The following is a 24,639-nucleotide window of genomic DNA, read 5'->3' on the forward strand; positions in this document are numbered from 1 at the left end:
GCTTGCCATCTTCCCTCTACTCCTTTAAGATCTTCCTTAAAGCCCAACTCTTTGATCAGGTTTTTGGTCTTAATATCCCAGCATCTATTTTTTCCTTAAACTTCTGTAAAGTGCCTTGGTAAGTCTTTTTTCAACTATAGAGGTGCTGTATGAATTCAACTTATTGCCATTTGTTCTTGTCCTCATTTCCCAATTCAGAAGTAATAAATTCTCACCAACAGTTCAGCAAATTTTCCATTAATATAGTCCTTCTTTTCTTCATGTGAATGGTCCAAAATTCCATTTGCCACTGCTACCTTTCTCCAACACCATTATTAGCCCATACTCAATGATTCCAGTCTCAATCCCTCCATCATCACAAACTATTGCTAACCTGCCTTTTTCTCCAAGACACTTGACATAGTTTACTAGCACTTTCTCCTCCACTGTCTATCATCCATGGTCCATCTCCATGGCAGCTTTCTCTCATACTTCCATTTTTGCTTCTTCCAATACAGTCAATATAGATTCTAAAAGCAGCAGTTTCTGTTCCATGACAATGTGGTCAGGTCTGCTGTACTTCAGGCTCCATTTTAGGTTGCTTTCCACTCAACACGTAGCCCATCACTGACAAAAAAAAACTGCCAAGAAAATAGCTCAGGATGAAGCATCAGCAATGAACCATGGATCTTCTTTGAGCAGAGTACACTTGATGATGATGGCCCACATGCTATTGCTCACTGGCATAGACTCATAGAAGTTTACAGAACAGGAGGTGGTGATTTTCCCCATTGTTTGTGCCAACTCTCTGCTAGAACCATAACTAATCCTACCACATTCACCATATTTTGAATCTTTCACTGCTTCAAATGTTTATCTAACGTTTCCTTAAAAGAAGCAATAGCCTCTGCCAAAATCACTCTCTGTGGTAAAGCATTCTATGCTTCAGCAATTTCAGAGAAAGAAACTTCTAACCTTCCTTCTCATTTCCTAAGTAATAATTTTGGGTTTATGACTCCTCATTACTCAGCCATCACCTAACAGAAAGTCTTTCCCTATTCACCATATCAAAATCATTCATAATTTTAATAACCTCAATTAAATTTCATCCTAGCCTTCCCTGCTCCAGGATCTCAAATCTTTCCTCATAAATATAGTTTCCCATCTGATGAATCTAGTTTTAACTTTATTTCTACAAGTAGGCACCATAACTGCAGAGGCCCCTGGTTCAACCAATGTTCTGTATACATTTATCATTATTTCTTAATACTTATACTTTATGCCTCTATTTATAAAGTCCCAAATTTGTTTGACCTTTTTATCTATTTGTACTTTCAGGGAACATCAAGGTCTCTTTGTTCATGCTTCACTCTTGTTCACTCGTCAGTGTCTTTCATAGGAACAGGAGAAGGTCATTTAGCCCCTCGTGCCTGTTTCACCATTCAGTGAGTTCATGGCTGATCTGTGACCTAACACCATATACCATCGTTCTCCCATATTCTTTAATACCTTTGGTTAACAAAAATCAATACGTCTCAGATTTTGAATTAACGATTGATCTAGCATTAATTGCCTTTTGCTGAAGAGAGTTCCAAACATCTACAGCCTTTCTGTGTAGAAGTGCCCCTGAAAAGTCTGATTCTTTTTTTAGACTATATCCCCTACTCTTAAGCTCTCCAACTAACAAAAATAGTTTCCCTCTGCCTGACCTAACTGTGCCCCTTAATATCTTGAAAACTTTAATCAAATCACCCTGTAACTTGCTAAACTCCAGCAAATACCACCCTATTTTGTGCAATCTCTCCTCATAATTAAACTCTTGGGTCAAAATTTTGCCCTTGGCATGCGGGCTCGGCGGGGGCGGTCGGGAAGCCAACTGCCGCCTGCAATCAGCACCGCACTGCAATTTCACCGTGGCGGGCCAAATAAAGCCTGCCCAGCGTGGAACGCGAGCATCAGCAATGGGTGCTGCCTGAGCAGGGGAGGAGGGAGGGGGCAAGCAGGCTGAGTGCAAACTTCGCACATGCGTGCGAGAGCATATTACATAATCTCCCTGAGGCACGGAGCTGCCTCAGGGAGATAAAGTGCTATTTAAAAAAAACTAATAAAGAAAATAAAAATGTCATAAAACATGTCCCCACTCATGCGACTCTGTCACATGAGCAGGGACATGTTTTTAACTCGTGTAAAATTTTTATTTGATTTAGGAAACCTCATCCCGCCCGTGGATTAGCTTTCCTAAAAAGTGTAAAGGCCGCTTGGCCTTTTCGCCTGCCCACCAACCATAAGGTTCAACGGGCAGCGTAAATTTGAATTTAATTACCTTTTTAATGGCCTTAATAGGCCTTTTAATTGTTGGCGGGCGTGCTGCCGACTCCGGCATGCGCCCGCCGAATGAAATATTGCTGAACTGCGCGGTGACATGGGAAGCTCGCCTGATGTCATCGCCCGTCACTTTATGTTCGGCCAGGTGGGGCACGAGGCCGCCCACCGAGCTTAATATTCTGCCCTTGAACTCCAGATATAACTCTGGTAAATCTATGCTGCACTTGTTCCAAAGTCAATGGGCAGAATTTTATCAGTTGGGTGGCCAGCCTGACATCAGCCGGAAAACCGGGTTGCTGGCACACATGGGCAGCCAGCGGGACTTTCCCCTCAATTTTACAGGCGGCAGCTAATTAAGCCAATCAGAGAGCTGGCAACTCAGGAGTTCAGCAGCGCCATCAGGAACTATGGTCACTGTTGAGACAGGTTGGACAACTGCTGCATTACTCCGGTAGGAGCAAAAAATTAAAAAAGAAACAAATTTGAGTGATGGAGGAGAAAATGCTCTTAAGAAAGCACTTGGGCCACAGGGCTGCATTCCAGGCCTGCAGTCCCTTCTTTGTTTAAAAAGAATCCTCCTACCCTCCAGGCTGCCACTGGGAGACCACCATTATTTAGCTAGTGGCCTCCCAACATGGCAAAAAGTTTATCTTGTCAGAGTTGGCAGCCTGCTGTCTTGAGGTGTTCAATTCCTTTCCCACTGCTGGTAGAATTCCCAGATAGCAGGACATGGTTGGGGAGCTGATTCAACATGGCTCCCCCTGATTTTACCCTCTCCCTCCTTTCCACCTCCTGGAGACTGGTAAAATTCTACCCCATATATCCTTCCCAAGGTGTGGTGCCCAGAACTGTTCACAGTACTCAAGGTGTGGCTTAACCAGGGCTTTGTATAGCTATTGTAAAATGTCTCATCCTCTAGATATAAAGACCAGCATTATATTAACCTTTTTGATTATTTTCTATCCCTGTTCATGGCATTGTAATGATCAATGTATGTAGACCATATGGTTTCTTTGGACCTCCAATATTTCTAGTTTTTCCACTTTTGATAAAGTACCCTATTCTATTTGTTTTAAGTCCAAAGAGGATGACCTCATATTTGTATACATTGAAATTAAATTGCCACAGTTTTTCCCATTCACTTAATCTATTAATATTACTTCCTAATTTTAAGCTTCCATCTACACTGCTTATAATGTCGCCCATCTTTGTGCCATCGGTAAACTTGGATATGTGATTTACTATTATATCATCTAAGTATTTAAAAAATATGGTGAATAGTTGAGGCTCCAATACAGATCCTTGTGGATCATCACCAGTCACGTTCTGCCAATTAGACTACCTGCTGACTATACCTACTCTACGTCTCCTGTCACTCAGTCAATTTCCTAATCAGGTCAATAAGTTGGTTTCAATTCCACGAGTTTCAACTTTAGCTAACAGTCTTCTATGAGGGACTTTATCAAATGTCTTCTTGATGTCCACATAAATAACATCCACTAACATCCCCCTGCCCACTACTTTAGACACCTCTTCAAAAAATTCAGTCTTTTCAGACATGACCTACCCTTTACAAATCCATGCTGGCTCTCTCTGATGAGCCACAAATTTTCAAGCGGCAGGAATGATTCCTCCAGAAAGCCACCCAGTAAATGTCACCCTCGCCTCCATGACCTTCTCCCAGAAACATCTTAGATTTTGTATGTGCTCGTTCAGTACAACTAAGCAAAAGGTCAGAATTAACAAATGTGTTTCTTCTAACCAGCTTCTGTATAGGCTGCCAAAAATATATTAAATTATTATGGATAGGTAGGAGGAGTATGTAATAAGTAAATAAATATTTGCGATTGCGAAATCTTGGCCACTAACAGCAAAACAGGTGGTTGTTTTGGCAGATAATAGAGGATGGATCTGGAAGACCTACCCAGGTTTGCACCTTTGTTGCATGCAACACAGAATAAGGAATTTTATGTGCTGGATATTCTTGTGACTAGGTCCTTACCCATAAATCATGTTCTGCATAATCAAACAGGAGCCAGACCTTTCTGTCGCTGTGTGAAAGAAACACCTTCTGCAAAGCAATCACGTTGGGGTGCTTCAACTCTCGCAGCAACTGGCAGAGAAAAAGAATTAAAAATAAATGGGTAACAATATTCAAAACTAATGCAGGAAACATACAGGCGTGAAATTGATCTCACACAGTCACACACAAAACAGCCATAAAAAGGCTTCCAATTCACTATGGCATATCTTATGTTGCCACCCAAGATCAATTTTATCCCCACAGTACCTGTAAGTGTGTCATATTGCTGTAGTGCAATCTTTATGCTTTGACATACAGAAAGGAAGAATGACGCGACAGTGGTTTACAATCACCAAGTCTTACCATATTATTGTATACTATTAAAACAATTAAAGCTTTTTTTAGAAGTATAATTGCAGGATTCATGTACTGGTGTGTGAAAATATGTTTGTTAAAATCTAAAAAGCCTACGTTGTTAGCAGCAAACACTGTACTCTTTGTGAAGTGACACATAATTATTAAGTACATTTGCACCAAAGTTTTGTTAAGAAAGTATTTAAATGAGGATGTGTGTAGGCACCTGTTGGATTTCAAATTGAATCCTTTAAAAACAAAGTAACTGGCTATTGTAGGTTAGTTCCCAGTACTTTGACCTGTACAAAGTTGGTTGTGATGATCCTGTCACTAAAACAACACCAACAGCAACTGTGATTTATATAGAGACTTTAATGTATTAATACATTCCACTGTGCTTCAAAAGAAGTGTTACTGAACAAAATTTGATACCAAGCCACTTGAGGATATATTCGGAAAGATGACCAAGAGCTTTGTGAAAGATAAAAACAAAAAGCTAAAAGCTACTGCGGATGCTGGAAATAGTTGGAAAAGAAAGAAAAAGAAAGACTTGGCACTGGATTTTTCCGGTGGAGGTGGGAATCGGAAGGCAGGTTTGATTCTGGCTCACAAACTCACCTCCATTTGCAGCGGTTGTCGTAGGGTAATGGGTTAATAAATATGTTAATGAGACCAAGATGATATTAATGATGTAACTGTGACATCAGTAGTCTGATGACCAACAGGGGCAGAACCGTCTGTCTCCTGAATACCACATGCTTATTATGATTACTTGTAAATAAATAGTTTTAACAAAACTATACTAACTATCTCAAATCACTTGTAGCCAGGTAAATGCTTACCAAAACATGGTGGCAGTGATAGAGACTCAAGTTTAGCAAGCTGCAGCCACAGATCAGCAACCCGCAAGTGACGACTAATAAAACCGGAAAGTTGACTTTGCAACGACAACAATTAGACACGAAATAGACTGCGGTAAGGGCACCGTGGAAGACACATGATGTTGATAGCCATTACCCCTTCCGCAAACTTTCCAGCACATCAAAGGTCCACAGCAAGGCCAGCGATGGGAGTTCTGGGAGAAGCAGTTCGAAAGGTACCAAACGGCTTTGGGACTATACGGAACAACTCAGAAACACTAAGGTCTGTACACTTTAGTGGGGGCCATAGGTCCTGGGTCGGCAAAGCATTGAAAAGTCCTCAGTATCACCTGACGAGGTTATGGGGCCTTCAATAAGCACTTTATCCCAAAAAAGAATGTGACAGTGGAGGTCATGTGCTCCGCCAGAGGAGTCAACGTGCAGATACTGATTCCTCGATCAATGATTTAAATCAATTCCCTAGTACCCGTGGTTAAAGAGCCTCCAAACACAGCTTTCTCTGTAATTGCATTGTGGTCGGTGGGCTTGGTGACCCGAGGTCATGTCCTTTGCAATCGAAAAACAATTTGATTTTGGAGCTCCAGGTGGAATTGCGCCACCAGACTTGGAGTGTAATCCAGGGCAACGTTGAGGCACAGGTGGCATCAATCCTGCTGTCAGGCAAGGAGGAGGAATTGGAGGATTCCCAGGTTGAACCTCTGGCTATTAGGCTAACAAACACTGAAATTCTAGAAGACTTAAATGCCCTATCAGCTCACCTGACAGATGAGCAGCAGAAGGATGTAGCCACCCTGCTCAGGGAATTTAACGAGATCTGTAGGGACCAGCCAAGGCGTACCCCACTAACAGTGGATGAAGGGGATACCCCACCAATAAAGCAAAATCTCTACCGACTGAACCCTGATAAGCTGGCTCAGGTTAGGCAAGAAATCAAACATGCTAGGCAATGTTATAATCGAGCCCATGCAGGCAGAGCAGCTCAACCTCCTCTACTGTACTCGTCCCAAAACCAGACGGATCAAACAACTCGTCATTGCGTTAACCAACGCACAGGGCTGATTCATATCCAATCCCTGACATCGAGGACCGTACATACAAGGTAGGTCACTCTGTCCACCTCAGTAAAATCGACCTCTTAGGAGGGTATTGGCAAGTTCCCATGACCCCCCCCCCAGGGTAACAGAAATCTCGGCTTTCATCACCCCCAGACACCTATACTAGTGTAAGGTCATACCCTTCAAACCCAGCAACATTTCAGAGATTAACAAGCCAGGTAGTAGCTGAATTAATCAACCGTGCAGTATACCTGGACGACCTGTTAATTTAAAGCGACACCTGGAAGGACCATTTAGACCAACTGGAGGCAGTGTTCCAGGGTCTGCGGAGGGATAACCTTGTAGTGAACTTGGCTAAAAATGAGTTTGCTAAGGCAAGGATGACTCACCTGGGACATGTGTTGGGACACAAACAAGTGCTCCTCTGCAAAAATACACACCCTGGTCGATTTTCCTAGCTTCAAAACCCACAGCGAAATTAAGTAGTTTCTAGGGATCTGCAGGTTCTATCACAAGTTCATCCCAAACTTTAGCACCCTAGCTGCTCGACTAACAGTTGTACCAAAGAAAGCTCCAAGGTGGTGTGGACAGAGGCCTGCACACAGGCTTTTAAGAAATTGAAAGCCATCCTGATAAAGGACTCTGTGCTCACCACCCCAAACTTCAGTAACTTTTTAAGATGGCTGTTGACATTAGTGATCTAGGGGTAGGTACCATTCTACTTAAGGAAGATAATTTCAGGATTGAATGTCCAATTGGCTATTTATTCAAAAAAGTTAAACAAAAAACAGAAAAGGTATTCCACAGTTGAGAAGAAAACTTTAGGCCTCTTATCAGCTCTTCAGCATTTTGAAGTCTACATTACCAACGGATATCAGAGACCCTGATCTACACAGACCATAACCCCATGAAGTTTCTGGAAAAATTCAAAGAAACCAATGCCAGGTTGTTGCGTTGGAGATTGCCCCTATAGCACTTTAAACAAAAGATTACCTATATTACTGGAAAGAATAACGTCATCACTGACACTCAAACGCCAAACTGCCATATAGACCGTATTGCATCAACCAACTGTGTGGCTGTGGGGAAAAAAAATTGTATTTTTTTCATCTTTCATTTCGTAAAAAAAACCTGTAAAAAAACGAAAATGGGATTTCATTTTTTTTTCTCCGATGGGCGGAGGTATGTCACGACTGTTTTCATGACAGCATTATGAATTCCAAAAGAAACTATTTTAAGTTACCTTTAAAAACCTGAACTGATTTTATAAAAATAGATTCTGATGGTCACATGACTTCTCTTGTGAATTCAACCCTTACCATTCAGACGTGAACCAGATGATGTTTATCTCAAGAGGATTCACAAAAGACGGAATTGAATTGGTCCTCAAACAGACAATGGCTAAACAGGGCCCAGCATTGGGCTAACCGGTTTCCTTATTTGGAACAAGATTCAGCACAGTGGCCGACAATAGGCAGATCCACAGAGAACCATCTTGAAACATCTTCAGAAAAACAGGCAGGAGCTTCAACACACCAACAAGAACATAATTGTATTGAAGCATCTCAAGAGTGCAATATGATCTATGTCGATAACTTGAATTCCATTGCACTGTCTATAATGACCATGTTGAAATGTCTGTAATGTTCATTGATTCCATTGAAACACCTCACGATCTATGTGGAAAAGTTGAATATGATTGCACTTTTTGTGATGGACATTTAGAAATCAGCCAGACTAAAAGGGCCACACCACAGTTCCTTGAAGGAGGACTAATGAAACTCCACTTTCCCCCTACCTGATTCCACTTACTAAGACAAAAGCAAAAAACTGCGGATGCTGGAAATCCAAAACAAAAACAAAAATAAACAGAAGTGTTGAAGGGTCATTCAGACTCGAAACGTTAACTGTGCCGTCTCCGCAGATGCTGCCAGAACTGCTGAGTTTTTCCGGGTATTTTTATTTTTGTTTTTGTTTTCCACTTACTAAGACACCTGTGAAAGCAACCTTGGGCAATTCGACAGTGGAAACCGTCTCGCCTGCAGAGACAACTCTAGAACCTTGACTTCTAAAACATATCAGGCCTACATCAAATATGAACTAATTTTGATTTACATTTATAAGTATTATACAAACATACAAACATTGAGTAGGAGTAGGCCACTTGCCCTTCAAACTTGCTCTGGTATTCAATACGATCACGGCTGATTTGATTATAACCTCCAGCATACCCCCGATAACCTTTCACCCCACCTTGTTAATCAAGAATCTATCTAGCTCTGCCTTAAAAATATTCAAAGACCGTGCTTCCACTGCTTTTTGAGGAAGATAGCTCCAAAGACTCACGATTTTCTGAGAGAAAAAATTTCTCCTCATGTCTATCTTTAATGAGCAACCCCTTATTTTTAAACAGTGACCCCCTAGTTCTAGATTCGCCCACAAGAGGAAACATCCTCTACACATCCATCCTGTCAAGACCCCTCAGGATCTTAAAGGTTTTGATCAAGTCACCTCTTACTATACTAAGCTCCAGTGGATATAAGCCTAACCTGAACAGCCTTTCCTCATAAGACAACCCGCTGATTCCTGGCATAAAAAAAGCTTAGTAAACCTCCGCTGAACTGCTTCTAAAGCATTTAAATAAGGAGACCAATACTGTACACAGTATTCCAGATGTGGTCTCACCAATGCCCCGTACAACTGAAGCATAACCTCCCTACTTTTGTAATCAATTCCCCTCGCAATAAAGAATAACATTCTACCAGCTTTCCTAATAACCTAATTAATATATATTAATAATTTAGATGAGGAAACTAAATGTAATATCTCCAAATTTGCAGATGACACAATGCTGGGTGGGAGGGTGAGCTGTGAGGAGGATGCAGAGATGCTTCAGTGTGATTTGGACAAGCTGAGTGAGTGGGCAAATGCATGGCAGATACAGTATAATGTGGATAAATGTGAGGTTATCCACTTTGGTAGCAAAAACAGGAAGGTAGATCTGAATGGCTATAAATTGAGAGAGGGGATTGCGTAACGAGACCTGGGAGTCCTCGTACACCAGTCGCTTAAGGTAAGCATGCAGGTGCAGCAAATGGTAAAGAAGGTAAATGGTATGTTGGCCTTCATAGTGAGAGGATTCGAATACAGGAGTAGGGATGTCTTGCTGCAATTATACAGGGCCTTGGTGAGACCACACCTGGAATATTGTGTGCAGTTTTGGTCTCCTTTTCTGAGGAAGGATGTTCTTGCTATAGTGGGAGTGCAGCGAAGGTTTACTAGCCTGATTCGTGGGATGACGGGACTAACATACAAGGAGAGATTGAGTCGGTTAGGATTATATTCGCTGGAGTTCAGAAGAATGAGGGGGATCTCATAAAAAACCTATAAAATTCTAAGAGGACTAGACAGGGTAGATGGAGGAAGGATGTTCCCGATGGTGGGGGAGTCCAGAACCAGGGGTCACAGTCTGAGGATACGGGGTAGACCATTTAGGACTATGATGAGGAGGAATTTCTTCACCCAGAGAGTAGTGAGCCTGTGGAATTCACTACCACAGAAAGTAGTTGAGGCCAAAACACTATGTTTTCAAGAAGGAGTTAGATATAACTCTTGGGGCAAAAGGGATCAAAGGATATGGGGAGAAAGCGGGAGCAGGCTATTGAGTTGGATGATCAGCCATGATCATAATGAATGGCAGAGCACGCTCGAAGGGCCGAATGGCCCACTCCTGCTCCTATTTTCTATTTTTCTATGTTTCTATGTTTACCTGTTTTGCCTGCATACTAGCCTTATGTGATCCATGCACTAGGATACCCAGATCTCTCTGAATTTCAGAGATCTGCAATCTCTCACCATTTAGATGATATGAAATGAAAACAGAAAATGCTGGAAAAACTCAGCAGGTCTGACAGCATCTGTGGAGAGAGAAACAGAGTTAACGTTTTGAGTCCGTATGACTTCTTCAGAGCTACTGTTTAAGGGGGTGGGACAGGTGAAGCTGGATAGAAGGTCAGCGATAGGTGGGGGCTAAGAAGAGATTGGCAAAGATGTCATGGACACAAGACAGTGTTAATGTTAGTGGTAAGGGCTAAAGAAAATGCTGATAGTGGCATAAAGGTAAGAGAGCAGAATGTGTGAATAGCAGGACAAGGCTCAGCACTCTCTGAAAAAACAACAAAGAACAAGTGACAGATGGCCCTTTGGGGGTGAGGTGGGAGACGCAGGCAGTGGTTGGGGAAAAAGGATAGAAAAGAGGGGGACCGTCACTGATCTCATCTCCTTTGGAGATCTTCCTTCCACAGTTTCCAACCTCATAATCTCCCAACCCCGGACAGCCCGCTTCTGCCTCCTCCCCAAAATCCACAAACAGGACTGTCCCGGTAGGCCGATCGTGTCAGCCTGTTCCTGCTCCATGGAACTCATTTCTTCCTATCTCGATTCTCTCTCCCCTTGTCCAGTCTCTTCCTACCTACATCCACGATTCCTCTGATGCCCTACATCATATCAACAATTTCCAGTTCCCTGGCCCTAACCGCCTCCTCTTTACCATGGACGCCCAATCCCTCTACTACACCTCCATCCCCCACAAGGATGATCTGAGAGCTCTCCACTTCTTCCTTGAACAGAGGCGCGAACAATCCCCATCCACCATCACTCTTCTCCATCTGGCTGAACTTGTTCTCTCACTGAACAATTTCTCCTTAAACTTGTCTCACTTCCTCCAAATAAAAGGTATGGCTATGGGTACTCGCATGGGCCCCAGTTATGCCTGTCTCTTTATGGGGTATGTGGAACATTCCTTGTTCCAGTCCTACTCAGGCCCCACTCTCACAACTCTTTTCTCGGTACATTGATGACTGTATCAGTGCCGCTTCATGCTCTTGTCTGGATCTGGAAAAATTTATCGATTTTGCTTCCAATTTCCACCCTTCTATCACTTTCACATGGTCCATCTCTGACACTTCCCTTCCCTTCCTTGACCTCTCTGTCTCCATTTCTGGTGATAGGCTGTCGACCAATATTCATTACAAGCCCACCGATTCCCACAGCTACCTTGACTACAACTCCTCACACCTTACTTCCTGTAAGGACTCCATCCCATTCTCTCAATTCCTTCCCCTTCGTCACATCTGTACCGATGATGCCGCCTTCCAAAATGGCACTTCTGACATGTCTTCCTTCTTCCTTAACCGAGGTTTCTCACCCACTGTGTTTGACAGGGCCTCAACCGTATCCGGCCCATCTCCCGCGCCTCTGCCCTCACACTTTTCCCTCCCTCCCAGAACCATGATAAGAGTCCCCCTTGTCCTCACTTTTCACCCCACCAGCCTCTCATTCAAAGAATCATCCTCTGCCATTTCCGCCAACTCCAGCATGATGCCGCCACCAAACATAACTTCCTCTCAAAGCCCCTGTCAGCATTCCCTCCGGGACACCCTGGTCCACTCCTCCATCACCACATACCCTTCCCACGGCATCTTCCCATGCAATCTCACAACGTGCAACACCTACCCCTTTACCTCCTCCATCCAAGCAGCGCTTCACTTGCGCCTCCTTCAATTTGGTCTACTGCACTCGCTGCTCCCAATGCAGTCTCCTCTACATTGGGAAGACCAAACGCAGACTGGGTGACCGCTTTGCGGAACACCTTCAGTCTGTTCTTAAGCATAACCCAACCTTCCTGTCGCTTGCGATTTCAACACACCATCATGTTCTCATGCCCACGTCTGTCCTTGGCCTGCTGCATTGTTCCAGTGAAGCCCAATGCAAACTGGAGGAACAGTACCTCATCTTCCAATTAGGCACTTTACAGCCTTCCAGACTTAAAATTGAGTTCAACAACTTCAGACCATGAACTGGTGAATCTCTGCACCCCTTCCAGTGCAATCACGTCCTTCCTATAATGTGGTGACCAGAACTGCACAGTTCTCCAGCTGTGGCCTCATCAAGGTTCTATACAACTCCAACATGACCTCCCTACTTCTGTAATCTATGCCTCGATTGATAAAGGCAAATGACCCATATGCCTTTTTCACCACCCAACTAACATGCCCCTCTGCCTTCAGAGATCTATGGACACACACGCCAAGGTCCCTTTATTACCATTAACACTCCCTTCATCTTGTGTCCATAACATCTTTGTCAATCTCTCCTTAGCCCCCACCTATTGCTGACCTTCTATCCAGCTTCACCTGCTCCACCCACTTAAACAGAATAAATTCCATCACACTTCTACTTCTCTTTACCTCTGAAGAAAATTCATACGGACTCAAAACGTTAACTCTTTCTCTCTCCACAGATGCTGTCAGATCTGCTGAATTTTCCCAGCATTTTCCGTTTTTATTTCAGATTTCCAGCATCTGCAGTATTTTGCTTTTATCTTAATTTAGATAATAAGCTTCTTTGTTATTCTTTGTGCCAAAATGGACAATTTCACATTTGCCCACATTATACTCCATTTGCCAAGTCTTTGCCCACTCAGTTAACCTATATAGCCTCCTTACGCCCGCTTCACAACTTACTTCCCTACCTATCAGTACATTCACCGGTTCCCCTTTATCCACAGCACAGTTCTTATCAAAGAACTTCAATAAATTGGTTAAGCATGAATTTCCCTTTCACAAAACCATGTTGGTTCTGCCTGATTGCCTTAAACTTATCTAAGTGCCCTGCTGTAACATCTTTAATAATAATTTCTAACATTTTCCCTGTGACAGATGTTAAGCTAACTGGCCTGTAGTTTCCTGCTTAATGTCTCCCTCCCTCTTTGAATAAAGGGGTTACGTTTGCTATTTTCCAATCTAATGGATCCTTCCCCAATTGTAGGGAATTTTGGAAAAATTCAACGCATCAACTATTTCACTAGCCACTTCTTTCAAGACCCTAGGATGAAGTCCATCAGGACCCAGGGTAGTATATTTTCATTTGAAACTAAACTGTATGGGTATGTGTTAGTAAATTCATCTATTCTGAGGTAAAGAGTGAGGAGGCAGTAGTGTAGTGGTATTGTCACTGGACAAGTAATCCAGGGACCCAAGTTTAATGTTCTGGGGACTTGGGTTCAAATCCCACCATGGCAAAAGGTGAAATTTGAATTCAATAAAAAAGCTGCCATCCTTACCTGGTTTGGCCTACGTGTTTTTTTTATTCACTCATGGGATCTGGGCTTCACTGGCTGGGCCAGCATTTATTGCCGATCCCTAATTGCCCTTGAGAAGGTGGTGGTGCCTTCTTGAACTGCTGCAGTCCATGTGGTGTAGGTACAGCCACAGTGCTGTTAGGGAGGGAGTTCCAGGATTTTAACCCAGTGACAGTGAAGGAACGGTGATATATTTCCAAGTCAGGATGGTGGGTGGCTTGGAGGGAAACTTCCAGGTGGCGGTGTTCCCATCTATCTGCTGCCCTTGTCCTTCTGGATGGTACTGGTCGTGGGTTTGGAAGGTGCTGTCTAAGGAGCCTTGCTGAATTCCTGCAGTGCATCTTATAGATGGTACACATTGCTACTACTGTGCGTCGGTGGTGGAGGAAATAAACGTTTGTGGATGTGATGCCAATCAAGCAGACTGCTTTGTCCTGGACAATGCCAAGCTTCTTGATTGTTGTGGGAGCTGCATTCATCCAGGCAAGTGGGGTGTGTTCCATCACACTCCTGACTTGTGCCTTGTAGATGGTGAACAGGCTCTGGGGAGTCAGGAGGTGAGTTACTCATCACACGATTCCTAGCCTCTGACCTGCTCTTGTAGCCACAGTATTTATATGGCTAGTCCAGTTTCACCCCAGGATGTTGATAGTGGGGGATTCAGTGATGGTAATGCCATTGAACATCAAGGGGTGACGGTTGGATTCTCTCTTATTGGAGATGGTCATTGCCTAGCACTTGTGTGGTGCGAATGTTATTTGCCACTTGTCAGCCCAAGCCTGATATTATCCAGGTCTTGCTGCATTAGGATATGGGCTGCTTCATGAAGTCTCATGGCATCAGCAAGGAAACTTCCTGCTGATAACCACAAACCGCACCCCCCCCTTCAGCTGACAAATCAGTGCTCCTTCATATTGAACGCCACATGCAGGGAGCACTGAGGGTAGCAAGTCTGAGACTTCAATGTCAATCACCAAGAGTGGCTCGCTGACACTACAACTGACTGCGAGCTGACGAGTCCTAAAGAACATGCTAAACTGCATCTGTGGTAGGTGGTGAGGGAACCAACAAGAGGGAAAAATATACTTTGACCTCATCCTCACCTATCTGCCTGCTGCAGATGCATCTGTCCATGACAGTATCTGTAGGTGTAACTACCGTACAGTCCTTTCAGAGATAAGGTCCTGTCTCCACATTGAGGATACCCTCCATTCTGTTGTGTGGCACTATCACTGTGCTAAATGGGATAGATTTGGAACAGATCTAGCAACTCACAACTGGGCATTCATGCTGCTGTGGGCCATCAGCAGCAGCAGAATTGTACCCAACCACAATCTGTGTCCTCATGGCTCGGCATATCTCGCACTCCACCATTACCATCAAGACAGAGGATCAATCTTGGTTCGATGAGACTGCAGGAGGGGATGCCAGGGGCAGCAGGCATACCTAGAAATGAGGTGTTAACTTGGTGAAGCAACAACTCAGGACAATTTGTGTGCTTAACAGCGTAAGTAGAATGCAATAGAGAGAGCTAAGCAAACCCACAACCAAAGGATCAGACCTAAACTGGTCTAAACTAAACAGACCTTAGTGTCTGGAATTCACTGCCAGAGGAGGTGGTGGAAGCAGGTACGATAGTGGTGTTTAAGAGGCAGCTTGACAAATACATAAATAGGATGGGAATAGAGGGATACGAACCCCGGAAGTGCAAAATGTTTCAGTTGACGGGCAATATGATCGGCGCAGGCTTGGAGAGCCAAAGGGCCTGTTCCTGTGCTGTACTTCTCTTTGTTCTTTGTAAACTCTGCAGTCCTGCCGTATCTGGTCATGAATGGTGGTGGACAATTAAACAACTCGCTGGAGGAGGAGGCTCCACAAATATCCACGTCCTCAATGATGAGGAGCCCAGCACATCAGTGCAAAGGATAAGGCTGAAGTATTTTCAAAGATTTTCAGCCAGAAGTACCAAGTGGATGATCTTTCTGGACCTCCTCTGGAGCTCCCCAGCATCACAGATGCCAGTCTTCAGTCAATTCGATTCACACTACGTGATATCAAGAAGCGGCTGAAGGCACTGATACTGCAAAGGCTATGGGCCATGACAATATTCTGGCAATAGTACTGAAGACTTGTGCTTTAGAACACACCCCTAGCCAAACTGTTCTTGTACAGCTACAACGCTGGCATCTACCTGACTCATTACAGTCTTGGTCCAAACATGGACAAAAGAGCTGAACTGCAGAAGTGAGGTGAGAGTGACTGTCTTTGACATCAAGGCAGCATTTGACGGAGTGTGGCATCAAGGAGCCCAGGCAAAACTGGAGTCAATGGGAATGGGTCAGAGTCATACCTAGCACATGGGAGGATGGTTGTGGTTGTTGGAGGTCAATCATCTCAGTTCCAGGGCATCGCTGCATGAGTTCATCAGGATAGTGTCGTAGGCTCAGCCATATTCAGCTGCTTCATCAATGGCCTTACTTTCATCATAAGGTCAGAACTGGGGATGTCTGCTGATGATTGCATAATGTTCAGCGCCATTCACAACTCCTCAGATACTGAAGCAGTCCATGTCCAAATGCAGCAAGATCTGGACAGCATCCAGGCTTGGGGCTGACAAGTGACAAGTAATATTTCAGCTGTATCTTTTGCATTGATGTGCTGGGATCCCCCATCATTGATGTGTGGAGCCTCCTCCTCCAGTGAGTTGTTTAATTGTCCACCACCGTTCATGATTGGATGTGGTAGGACTTCAGAACTTAGATCTGATTCTTTGGTTGTGAAATCATTTAGCTCCTCCTATCGCATGCTGCTTATGCTGTTGGCATGCCAGTAGTCCTGAGTTGTAGCTTCGTCAGGTTGACAACTCATTTTAGTATGCCTGCTGCTGCTCCTCGCAGGTGAACATAGAAGTAAAGTGAAAACAAAAATAAAATTTGAAAAAATAAAATATACACCGGTTTAGAGTTCTCATAGCAATTAAGAAAAGAAATTTGTTTACACCCTTTTTTTAATTCATTGGATGTGGGCGTCACTGGCTAGGCCAACATTTATTGCCCATCCCTAATTGCCCTTCTTTAGAGGGGATTTAAGAGTCAGCCACATTGCTGTGGGTCACATGTAGGCCAGACCAGGTAAGGACAGCAGATTTCCTAAAGGACATTAGTGAACTAGATGGGTTTTTATCACAATCGACAATGGTTTCATGGTCAGACTTTTAATTCCAGGTTTTTTTATTAAATTCAAATTCCCCATCTGCTGTGGTGGGATTCGAACCCGAGTCCCAGAACTTTACCCTGGTGACAATACCACTATGCCACTGCCTCCCTTCATTTCAATTATCTTTCAATTGCCTCCTTGCTATCATCTCACCAACCAATGGAGACATGCTATCAATAATTACTCTAATAAAACGTTCCATAAATTTGGAACAGCTTTCAGTTGCCATCCAATAACCCCAACAAAGCAGCACCAACCCCATCCCTTTATTCAAGCAGATTTACACAAATAACCCTGTTACTTTGTTGTCTCTTTAAAGCTTCAGTGGAATAACTGTTAATGCAAACAAGCCCAGGGAATATTTGTTTCTCATTACATCGTGCTTACTTGGAGCTGGTGTGCTTGGTCACCACCTTCATGCCCTCCGACACGGCGTGCTTGGTCAGTTCCCCGGGTAGCAGCAGGCACATGGCGGTCTGGATCTCCCGGGAGCTGATGGTGCTGTGCTTGTTGTAATGGGCCAGGCGGGAAGCCTCGCCCGTGATGCACTCGAAAATGTCGTTGACGAATGAGTTCATGACGCTCATGGCCTTGGAGTAGATGTCGGTGTCTGGGTGAATTGCTTCATCACTTTGTAGATGTTGATGGAGTAGCTCTCCTTCTTGGATTTCTTCTTCTTCTTGCCGCCCTTAGGTGGCACCTTCTTGATGATTTTCTTCACGCACTTCTTGGCAGCTCCTGTTGCCTTCTTCTCATCAGCCATGACTACGATCAGTTTGAAATGCAGAATCGAGACACTAAGCCACATGGGGAAGGTGACCACAAGATTGGTCAAAGAGTTCGGTTTGAAGGAGTGTTTTAAAGGAGGAGAATGAGGTAGAGAGGTGGAAAGGTGTAGAGCGGGTATTCTAGAACCGAGGGCTGAGGCAACTGAAGGCACAGGCACCACAGGGAAAAGCATTTTCACGCAGTGAGTGGTTAAGGTCTGGAATGCATTGCCCAAAAGTGTGGTGGAGACAGGTTCAATCGAGGCATTCAAAAAAGAATTAGACTGTTATCTGAGTTAAGTGAGTGGACAAAAAAGTGGCAGATGGAATATAATGTGGGAAAATGTGAGGTTATGCACTTTGGCAGGAATAGAGGAGCTGAATATTATTAAAATGGAGAAAGACTGCAGAAGGCTGCAGCACAGAGGGATTTGGGAGTCCTTGTGCATGAAACCCAAAAAGCTAACATACAAGTTCAACAGGTAACAGGGAAGGTAAATGGAATGTTGGCCTTCATTTCAAAGGGAATGGAGTATAAAATATACATTCCTTCACAGTCGCTGGGTCAAAATCCTGGAACTCCCTTCCTAACAGCACTGTGGGTGTACCTACTTCACATAGACTGCAGCGGTTCAAGAAAGCAGCTCACCACCACTTTCTCAAGGACAACTATGGATAGGCAATAAATGCTGGCCCAGCCAGCAAAGCCGATATCCTGTGAATGAATAAAAAAATAAAAATAGGGAAGTCTTGCTAAAACTATACAAGGCACTAGTTAGACCACATCTAGAACACTGTAACAGCTTTGGTCCCCTTATCTACGGAAAGATATGCTGGCATTGGAGGCAGTCCAGAGAAGGTTCACTAGGACGATTCCGGGTATGAAGGGATTTTCTTATGAGGAGAGGTTGAGTAGGTTGGGCCTGTACTCATTGGAGTTTAGAAGAATGAGAAGTGACCTTATTGAAACATATAAGATTCTTAGGGGGCTTGACAGGGTAGATGCTGAGAGGTTGTTTCCCCTTGTGGGAGAGTCAAGGACCAGAGGGCATAAGCTCAGAGTAAGGGGTCACCCATTTAAAACAGAGATGAGGGGGAATTTCTTCTCTCAGAGGGTAGTTAATCTATGGAATTCTTTACTGCAGAGGGCTGTAGAGGTTGGGTCGTTAAGAATATTCAAGGCTGAGATAGACAGATTTTTAATCAGTAAGGGAATCAAGAGTTATGAGGAAAATGCAGGAAAGTGGAGTTGAGAATTATCAGATCAGCCATGATCTCACTGAATGGCAGAGCAGACTCGATGGGCCGAATGGCCTACTTCTGCTCCTATGTCTTATGGCCTTAAAAAGAAGAATGTACAGGGTTACAGGGAGAAGGCGGGATAATGGCACAAGGTGAACTGTTCATTTGAAGAACCAGTGCAGAAACGAAGAGCCGAATGGCCTCCTGCGCTGCAACAATTCTATGATTCTAATTCTGTGAAATGGGCGATGCTGAGGTGGTACCATTGAAGCAAACAGAAGTTCTTTTGTCACTTGGTGGGGCACTCAGAGTTACTGTAAATGCATTACATGATCTCATTCTGCTCTTCTATTTAAACACATTTTTGCAAGCAGTCTCAATGGTGTGTGAATCAAGGGAGATGGTCTGATCCAAGAAAGTGCCTTTCAGGATCTACAACATGCCATCAGTGTTACCAAGATGCTATGATCTGTAAATAAATTCACCAAATTAGGGTGCATTAAATATAAACTGAACAGGTCTTGTGGTGCAGTAGGTAGCATCCCTGCCTCTGAGCCAGAAGCTCCAGGTTCAAATCCCATTTGTAACAAATGGCCAAACAATTGATTATCAACCTATAAGTCCTTCCAAAACACACCAATGGCAGGCAGTAAGATCGGGAGAATCTCCTGGTCAGCCATCTTCGATGTGGAGTCATGCCCTTCAAGCTATAGCCTCTGGCGACAGGTTAGCCACCCATTCCAGAAAAAAAACTAGCTATGGAAACAGATATAAGCATGTACTTTGATAAAAGCAAAAGACTGCGGATGCTGGAAATCCAAAACAAAAATAAAAATACCTGGAAAATCTCAGCAGGTCTGACAGCACCTGCGGAGAGGAACACAGTTAACGTTTCGAGTCTGTATGACTCTTCAACAGAACTAAGGAAAAATAGAAAAGAGGTGAAATACAAGTTGGTTTAAGGGGGGTGGGACAGGTAGAGCTGGATAGAGGGCCAGTGATAGGTGGAGATGGCTAAAAGATGTCATAGACAAAAGGACAAAGAGGTGTTGAAGGTGGTGATATTATCTAAGGAATGTGCTAATAGGTGACATTAAGGGTAGAAAGCAGGACGAGCAAGGTACAGATAGCGCTAGTGGGGTTGGGGGGAAGGGATCGAAATAGGCTAAAAGGTAGAGATAAAACAATGGATGGAAATACACTTAAAAATAATGAAAATACGTGGGAAAAGAAAAATCTACATAAATTATTGGAAAAAAGGGCGATTGGGGAGGGAGTGGGGATGGAGGAGAGAGTTCATGATCTAAAATTGTTGAACTCAATATTAAGTCCGGAAGGCTGTAAAGTGCCTAGTCGGAAGATGAGATGCTGTTCCTCCAGTTTGCGTTGAACTTCACTGGAACAATGCAGCAGGCCAAGGACGGACATGTGGGCATGAGAGCAGGGTGGAGTGTTGAAATGGCAAGTGACAGGGAAGTCTGGGTCATGCTTGCGGACAGACCGAAGGTGTTCCGCAAAGCGGTCACCCCACCAGCCTCCGCATTCAAAGGATCATCCTCCGCCATTTCTGCCAACTCCAGCATAATACCACCACCAAACACATCTTCCCTTCACCCGCCGGCGGCATTCCGCAGGGATCGTTCCCTCTGGGACACCCTGGTCCACTCCTCCATCACCCCCTACACCTCAACCCCCTCCCACGGCACCTTCCCGTGCAACTGCAGAAGGTGCAACACCTGCCCCTTTACTTCCCCTCTCCTCACTGTCCAAGGGCCCAAACACTCCTTTCAAGTGAAGCAGCATTTCATTTGCACGTCCCTCAATTTAGTCTGCTGCATTCGCTGCCCCCAATTGCGGTTTCCTCTACATTGGAGAGACCAAACGCAGACTCGGTGAGTGCTTTGGGGAACACCTTCAGTCTGTCCGCAAGCACGACCCAGACATCCCTGTTGCTTGCCATTTCAACACTCCACCCTGCTCTCATGCCCACATGTCTGTCCTTGGCCTGCTGCATTGTTCCAGTGAAGCTCAACGCAAACTGGAGGAACAGCACCTCATCTTCTGACTAGGCACTTTACAGCCTTCGAGACTGAATATTGAGTTCAACAATTTTAGATCATGGACTCTCTCCTCCATCCCCACCCCTTTTCCGATCCCCTTTTTTCCAATAATTTATATAGATTTTTCTTTTCCCACCTATTTCCATTATTTTTAAATGTATTTCCATCTATTGTTTTATCTCTACCTTTTAGCCTATTTCGATCCCTTCCCCCCCACCCCACCCCCACTAGGGCTATCTGTACCTTGCTCGTCCTGCTTTCTACCCTTAATATCACCTATTAGCACATTCCTTAGATAATATCACCACCTTCAACACCTCTTTGTCCTTTTGTCTATGACATCTTTTGGCCATCTCCACCTATCACTGGCCCTCTATCCAGCTCTACCTGTCCCCCCACCCCTCTAAACCAGCTTATATTTCACCTCTTTTCTATTTTTCCTTAGTTCTGTTGAAGAGTCATACGGACTTGAAACGTTAACTGTGTTCCTCTCCGCAGATGCTGTCAGACCTGCTGAGCTTTTCCAGGTATTTTTATTTTTGTTTTTGATAAGCATGTGCTTTGTTTGCCTCATGCATCTCTAGGTGCAGGAAGAGAATCAAGAAGAAGAAAGGTAAACCATGGTGAGACAGCTATTCATTCTCTTGCTCCATCCCAATTGCTCTGCTCTACCTAGTGTAATGAAGGATTGAATACCAATGAGAATTAGACTACAGAATAGAATTCAATAATGGAGTTAAGGTGATCCAGTTCTAGAGAGGCATTAAAAATGACACAGTGTGTGTCATCTTACTCAGTGATTACATGTCTGCAATGACAGTGTTCAGAGAGGAGACTGCCTTGATCAGTCTGCCTATTTGGCATTTGGGACACAGGACTCGGTCAAAGGATGAAAAAAATGGGAGGCACTTTCTTTCAACACTTCATTTGCGTTCTATAATAACTATGATTTATAAAAAACTTATGCACAATTTAACTTTGTTTTTTCTAAAATAACCAGTTATAAAATATTATTGCATCAGGCTAAACAATTCTAAATGTACATTTTATAATTTTTTTCTGAAACTCAAGAAATGTTTCTGCTTTACACTGATAACTCCTGAAGCACTTGCGTCATCCCAAACCATGAATAACCACAAGTAGAGTAGAATACCCTTCACATGACTGTGTTTCCATTTCAGTACGATTCTGTTGGTGCAGCCTAGTACAACATGTGCAGTAAAATGAAACCATGTATGGAAATCGCACAATAAGCAATCCATCTGATAGAACACCAATTGGAAATGATTCAGCAGCATACTATATTTCAGGCCTAACAGCAAAAAAGGCTAACATTCCGAAAGACAGCTGATGTCACATCATAAATCATGAAATACTTGCTTCAGTAATTTCAGATTTTACCTGCACCTTGAACTATGACTGTCTTATATATAGGTTAAGTCACTTCTTTGTAGCATAAGGGATATAAGACCTTTTACTGTTTTAAATCAAATTAGGGTCCCACAGCAATTAAATTTAAATGTGGTTGTATGTGGGTGATTCAAATTCCAGTTCATTCATGGAGTACAGGTATCCTGCTAAGAGAGCCCATAATATTAAGGCTATCTGAAGTCAGTGCTCTCATTCATTCATGATCAAAGATACAATAAGTTATCAATGAGCAATTAATCACAAATTGACCAAGTCTTAAAATGTTGTAGGACAATGATAACACATAATACAATTCGCATCAAGAAGAAAGCCAATCTGTCCTGACTATTTGCCAGATCAATTAATCTGCATAAACCAGGAAATTATGGTCCTTTTTAATTCACAGGCTGCACCTCAGCTGAAGTACTGCAGGTAGGGACAGGTGGGAAGTTAAAAATTTCAAAAATCTGAAACCCACCTTGATCACCTGCCTACTTCTGGTTTTAATGGGGTCGGGGCAGGGATAGGTAATCAACCCACTCTCAGGGGGCAGGTCCCTCATTTAAATAGTTAATGAGGCTGCGTGCCTAAGATTTGTTTTCTCTGTTCCAACTTTAACTCTTGCCGACTGTGTTTCCTGGGCCTCAGGAAACCTGGCAGCTGAAGGGAGGTGAGACCTGCTAAATGAAACAGGTAAGTGCTTTTCCAGCACCAGTTGTGGGCCAGGAAGAGCATTAGTGCTCTATCCTCTGAGTTACCTTGTTACCCTCAGTAATGATCAGACTCTCCACCTCTTTGTACAATCCAGTGCCCTTCTGGGCTCACAATCTCCTCCATAGATGTCCTACGATTTCCTCCATACTACCTCCCATCATGTCCTCCACAACACCCCCTCTGTGATTTCTTCCACAGCACCCCTGAGATCCCCTCCTCACCCCTCCCATGCTCTCCATGGGCCCCCGCCTGACCATCTCCCCTACTCACACATGCTATCAATGTCAGGGGCATGGAGGTCCTGCCAAATTAAACAGCAGGGCTTCATTAGCATTTGCTTCCTTCTGTTTCCCACCCTACAACAAATCAAATTGCATGCAAAAATCAGAAGGGAGGGAGCCAAATATCAGGGCTAGGGGAAAGACAGTAGCAATTAGGAGGAGGGAAGGGAGCCAGAGATTTTAGCTGGAAGTGGGAGAGGTTGCACATTGCGGCAGTGGTGACAGAGAGGCCATGATCGGCGGAGGAGAGAGCGAAGACTTCCTTGAGGGGCTGGGAAGTTCCTTCTAGCCCACAAGACTTAGTGTAAAAGGCTTGAGGTGCCTGTTCCCACCTTCCTTTTACTGACAGGTTTCCTAAGCCTTGGGAAAGTTGCACAGCAACTGTTAAATTTAAATATAATGGTCCAGAATTTGCAGTCAGCAGCAAAGAGAATTTTTAAAAACCATAATGAAGGAATTTGACATTTCACAAATATAAAATTAGTTTATTCTGGGCCATTGAAGCTATCCAGCAATAATTATGAATTTAGTACCCCACTAAAAACACACTTACACTTCATTGGGGAGGCGATGATGTGGTGGTATTATCACTAGATTAATAATCCAGAGACCCGGGGTAACACTCTGGAATCGCAGGTTCGAGGTGGTGGAATTTGAATTCAATTTAAAAATCTGGAAATAAAAGTCTAATGATGACTATGAAACCATTGTCGATTGTTGTAAAAACCCATCTGGTTCACTTCCCTTTAGGGGAGGAAATCTGCTGTCCTTACCTGGTCTGGCATGTGACTCCAGACTCACAGCAATGTGGTTGACTCTTAAATGCCCTCTGAACAAAGGCAATTAGGGATGGGTATAAATGCTGGCCTAGCCAGTGATGCCCACATCCCATAAATGAATTTTTAAAAACTTCAACAATATCTTAGTTACCCTTTCTAATATCTCCTTTGATAGGGCATCTATTTTTGTCTGATTACACCCCAGTGAAATGGATTGGGGCATTTTTCTATGTTAAAAGTTACATATAAATAAAAATTTTTGTTATTGATCTGTCCTTAGATAGCTAATCTCAACTAGAGCAGGACCAAGAGTGCTACGATTGTCTTTTGCATCCCTATCCTAGCTAATCCTTTAAAAATCAGACTTGGTTTTGAATTGTGACTACTAGCTAGTGACTCATTCTAAAAAGCT

At 43.6% G+C, this 24,639-nt stretch overlaps 1 protein-coding gene and 1 pseudogene across 2 annotated transcripts in view; both read right to left on the reverse strand.

Moving 5' to 3' along the window:
• The window catches only part of cdk19 (cyclin dependent kinase 19), a 282,538-nt gene that overhangs the window by 201,225 nt on the left and 56,674 nt on the right, over positions 1–24,639 (reverse strand). The window contains exon 3 of one of the 2 annotated variants that reach the window (XM_078542610.1): positions 4,307–4,417. The exons of the other annotated variant lie outside the window; for it this stretch is intronic. Within the exon in view, the coding sequence (XP_078398736.1) occupies positions 4,307–4,417 (111 nt within the window). The remainder of the gene's footprint in view (positions 1–4,306; positions 4,418–24,639) is intronic. 2 annotated transcript variants of the gene reach the window in all.
• On the reverse strand, positions 17,358–17,737 carry LOC144680371 (histone H2B-like; annotated as a pseudogene).

Source organism: Cetorhinus maximus, chromosome 5 (assembly GCF_964194155.1).
Source record: "Cetorhinus maximus chromosome 5, sCetMax3.hap1.1, whole genome shotgun sequence".
In the NCBI taxonomy this organism is placed as follows: Eukaryota; Metazoa; Chordata; class Chondrichthyes; order Lamniformes; family Cetorhinidae; genus Cetorhinus; species Cetorhinus maximus.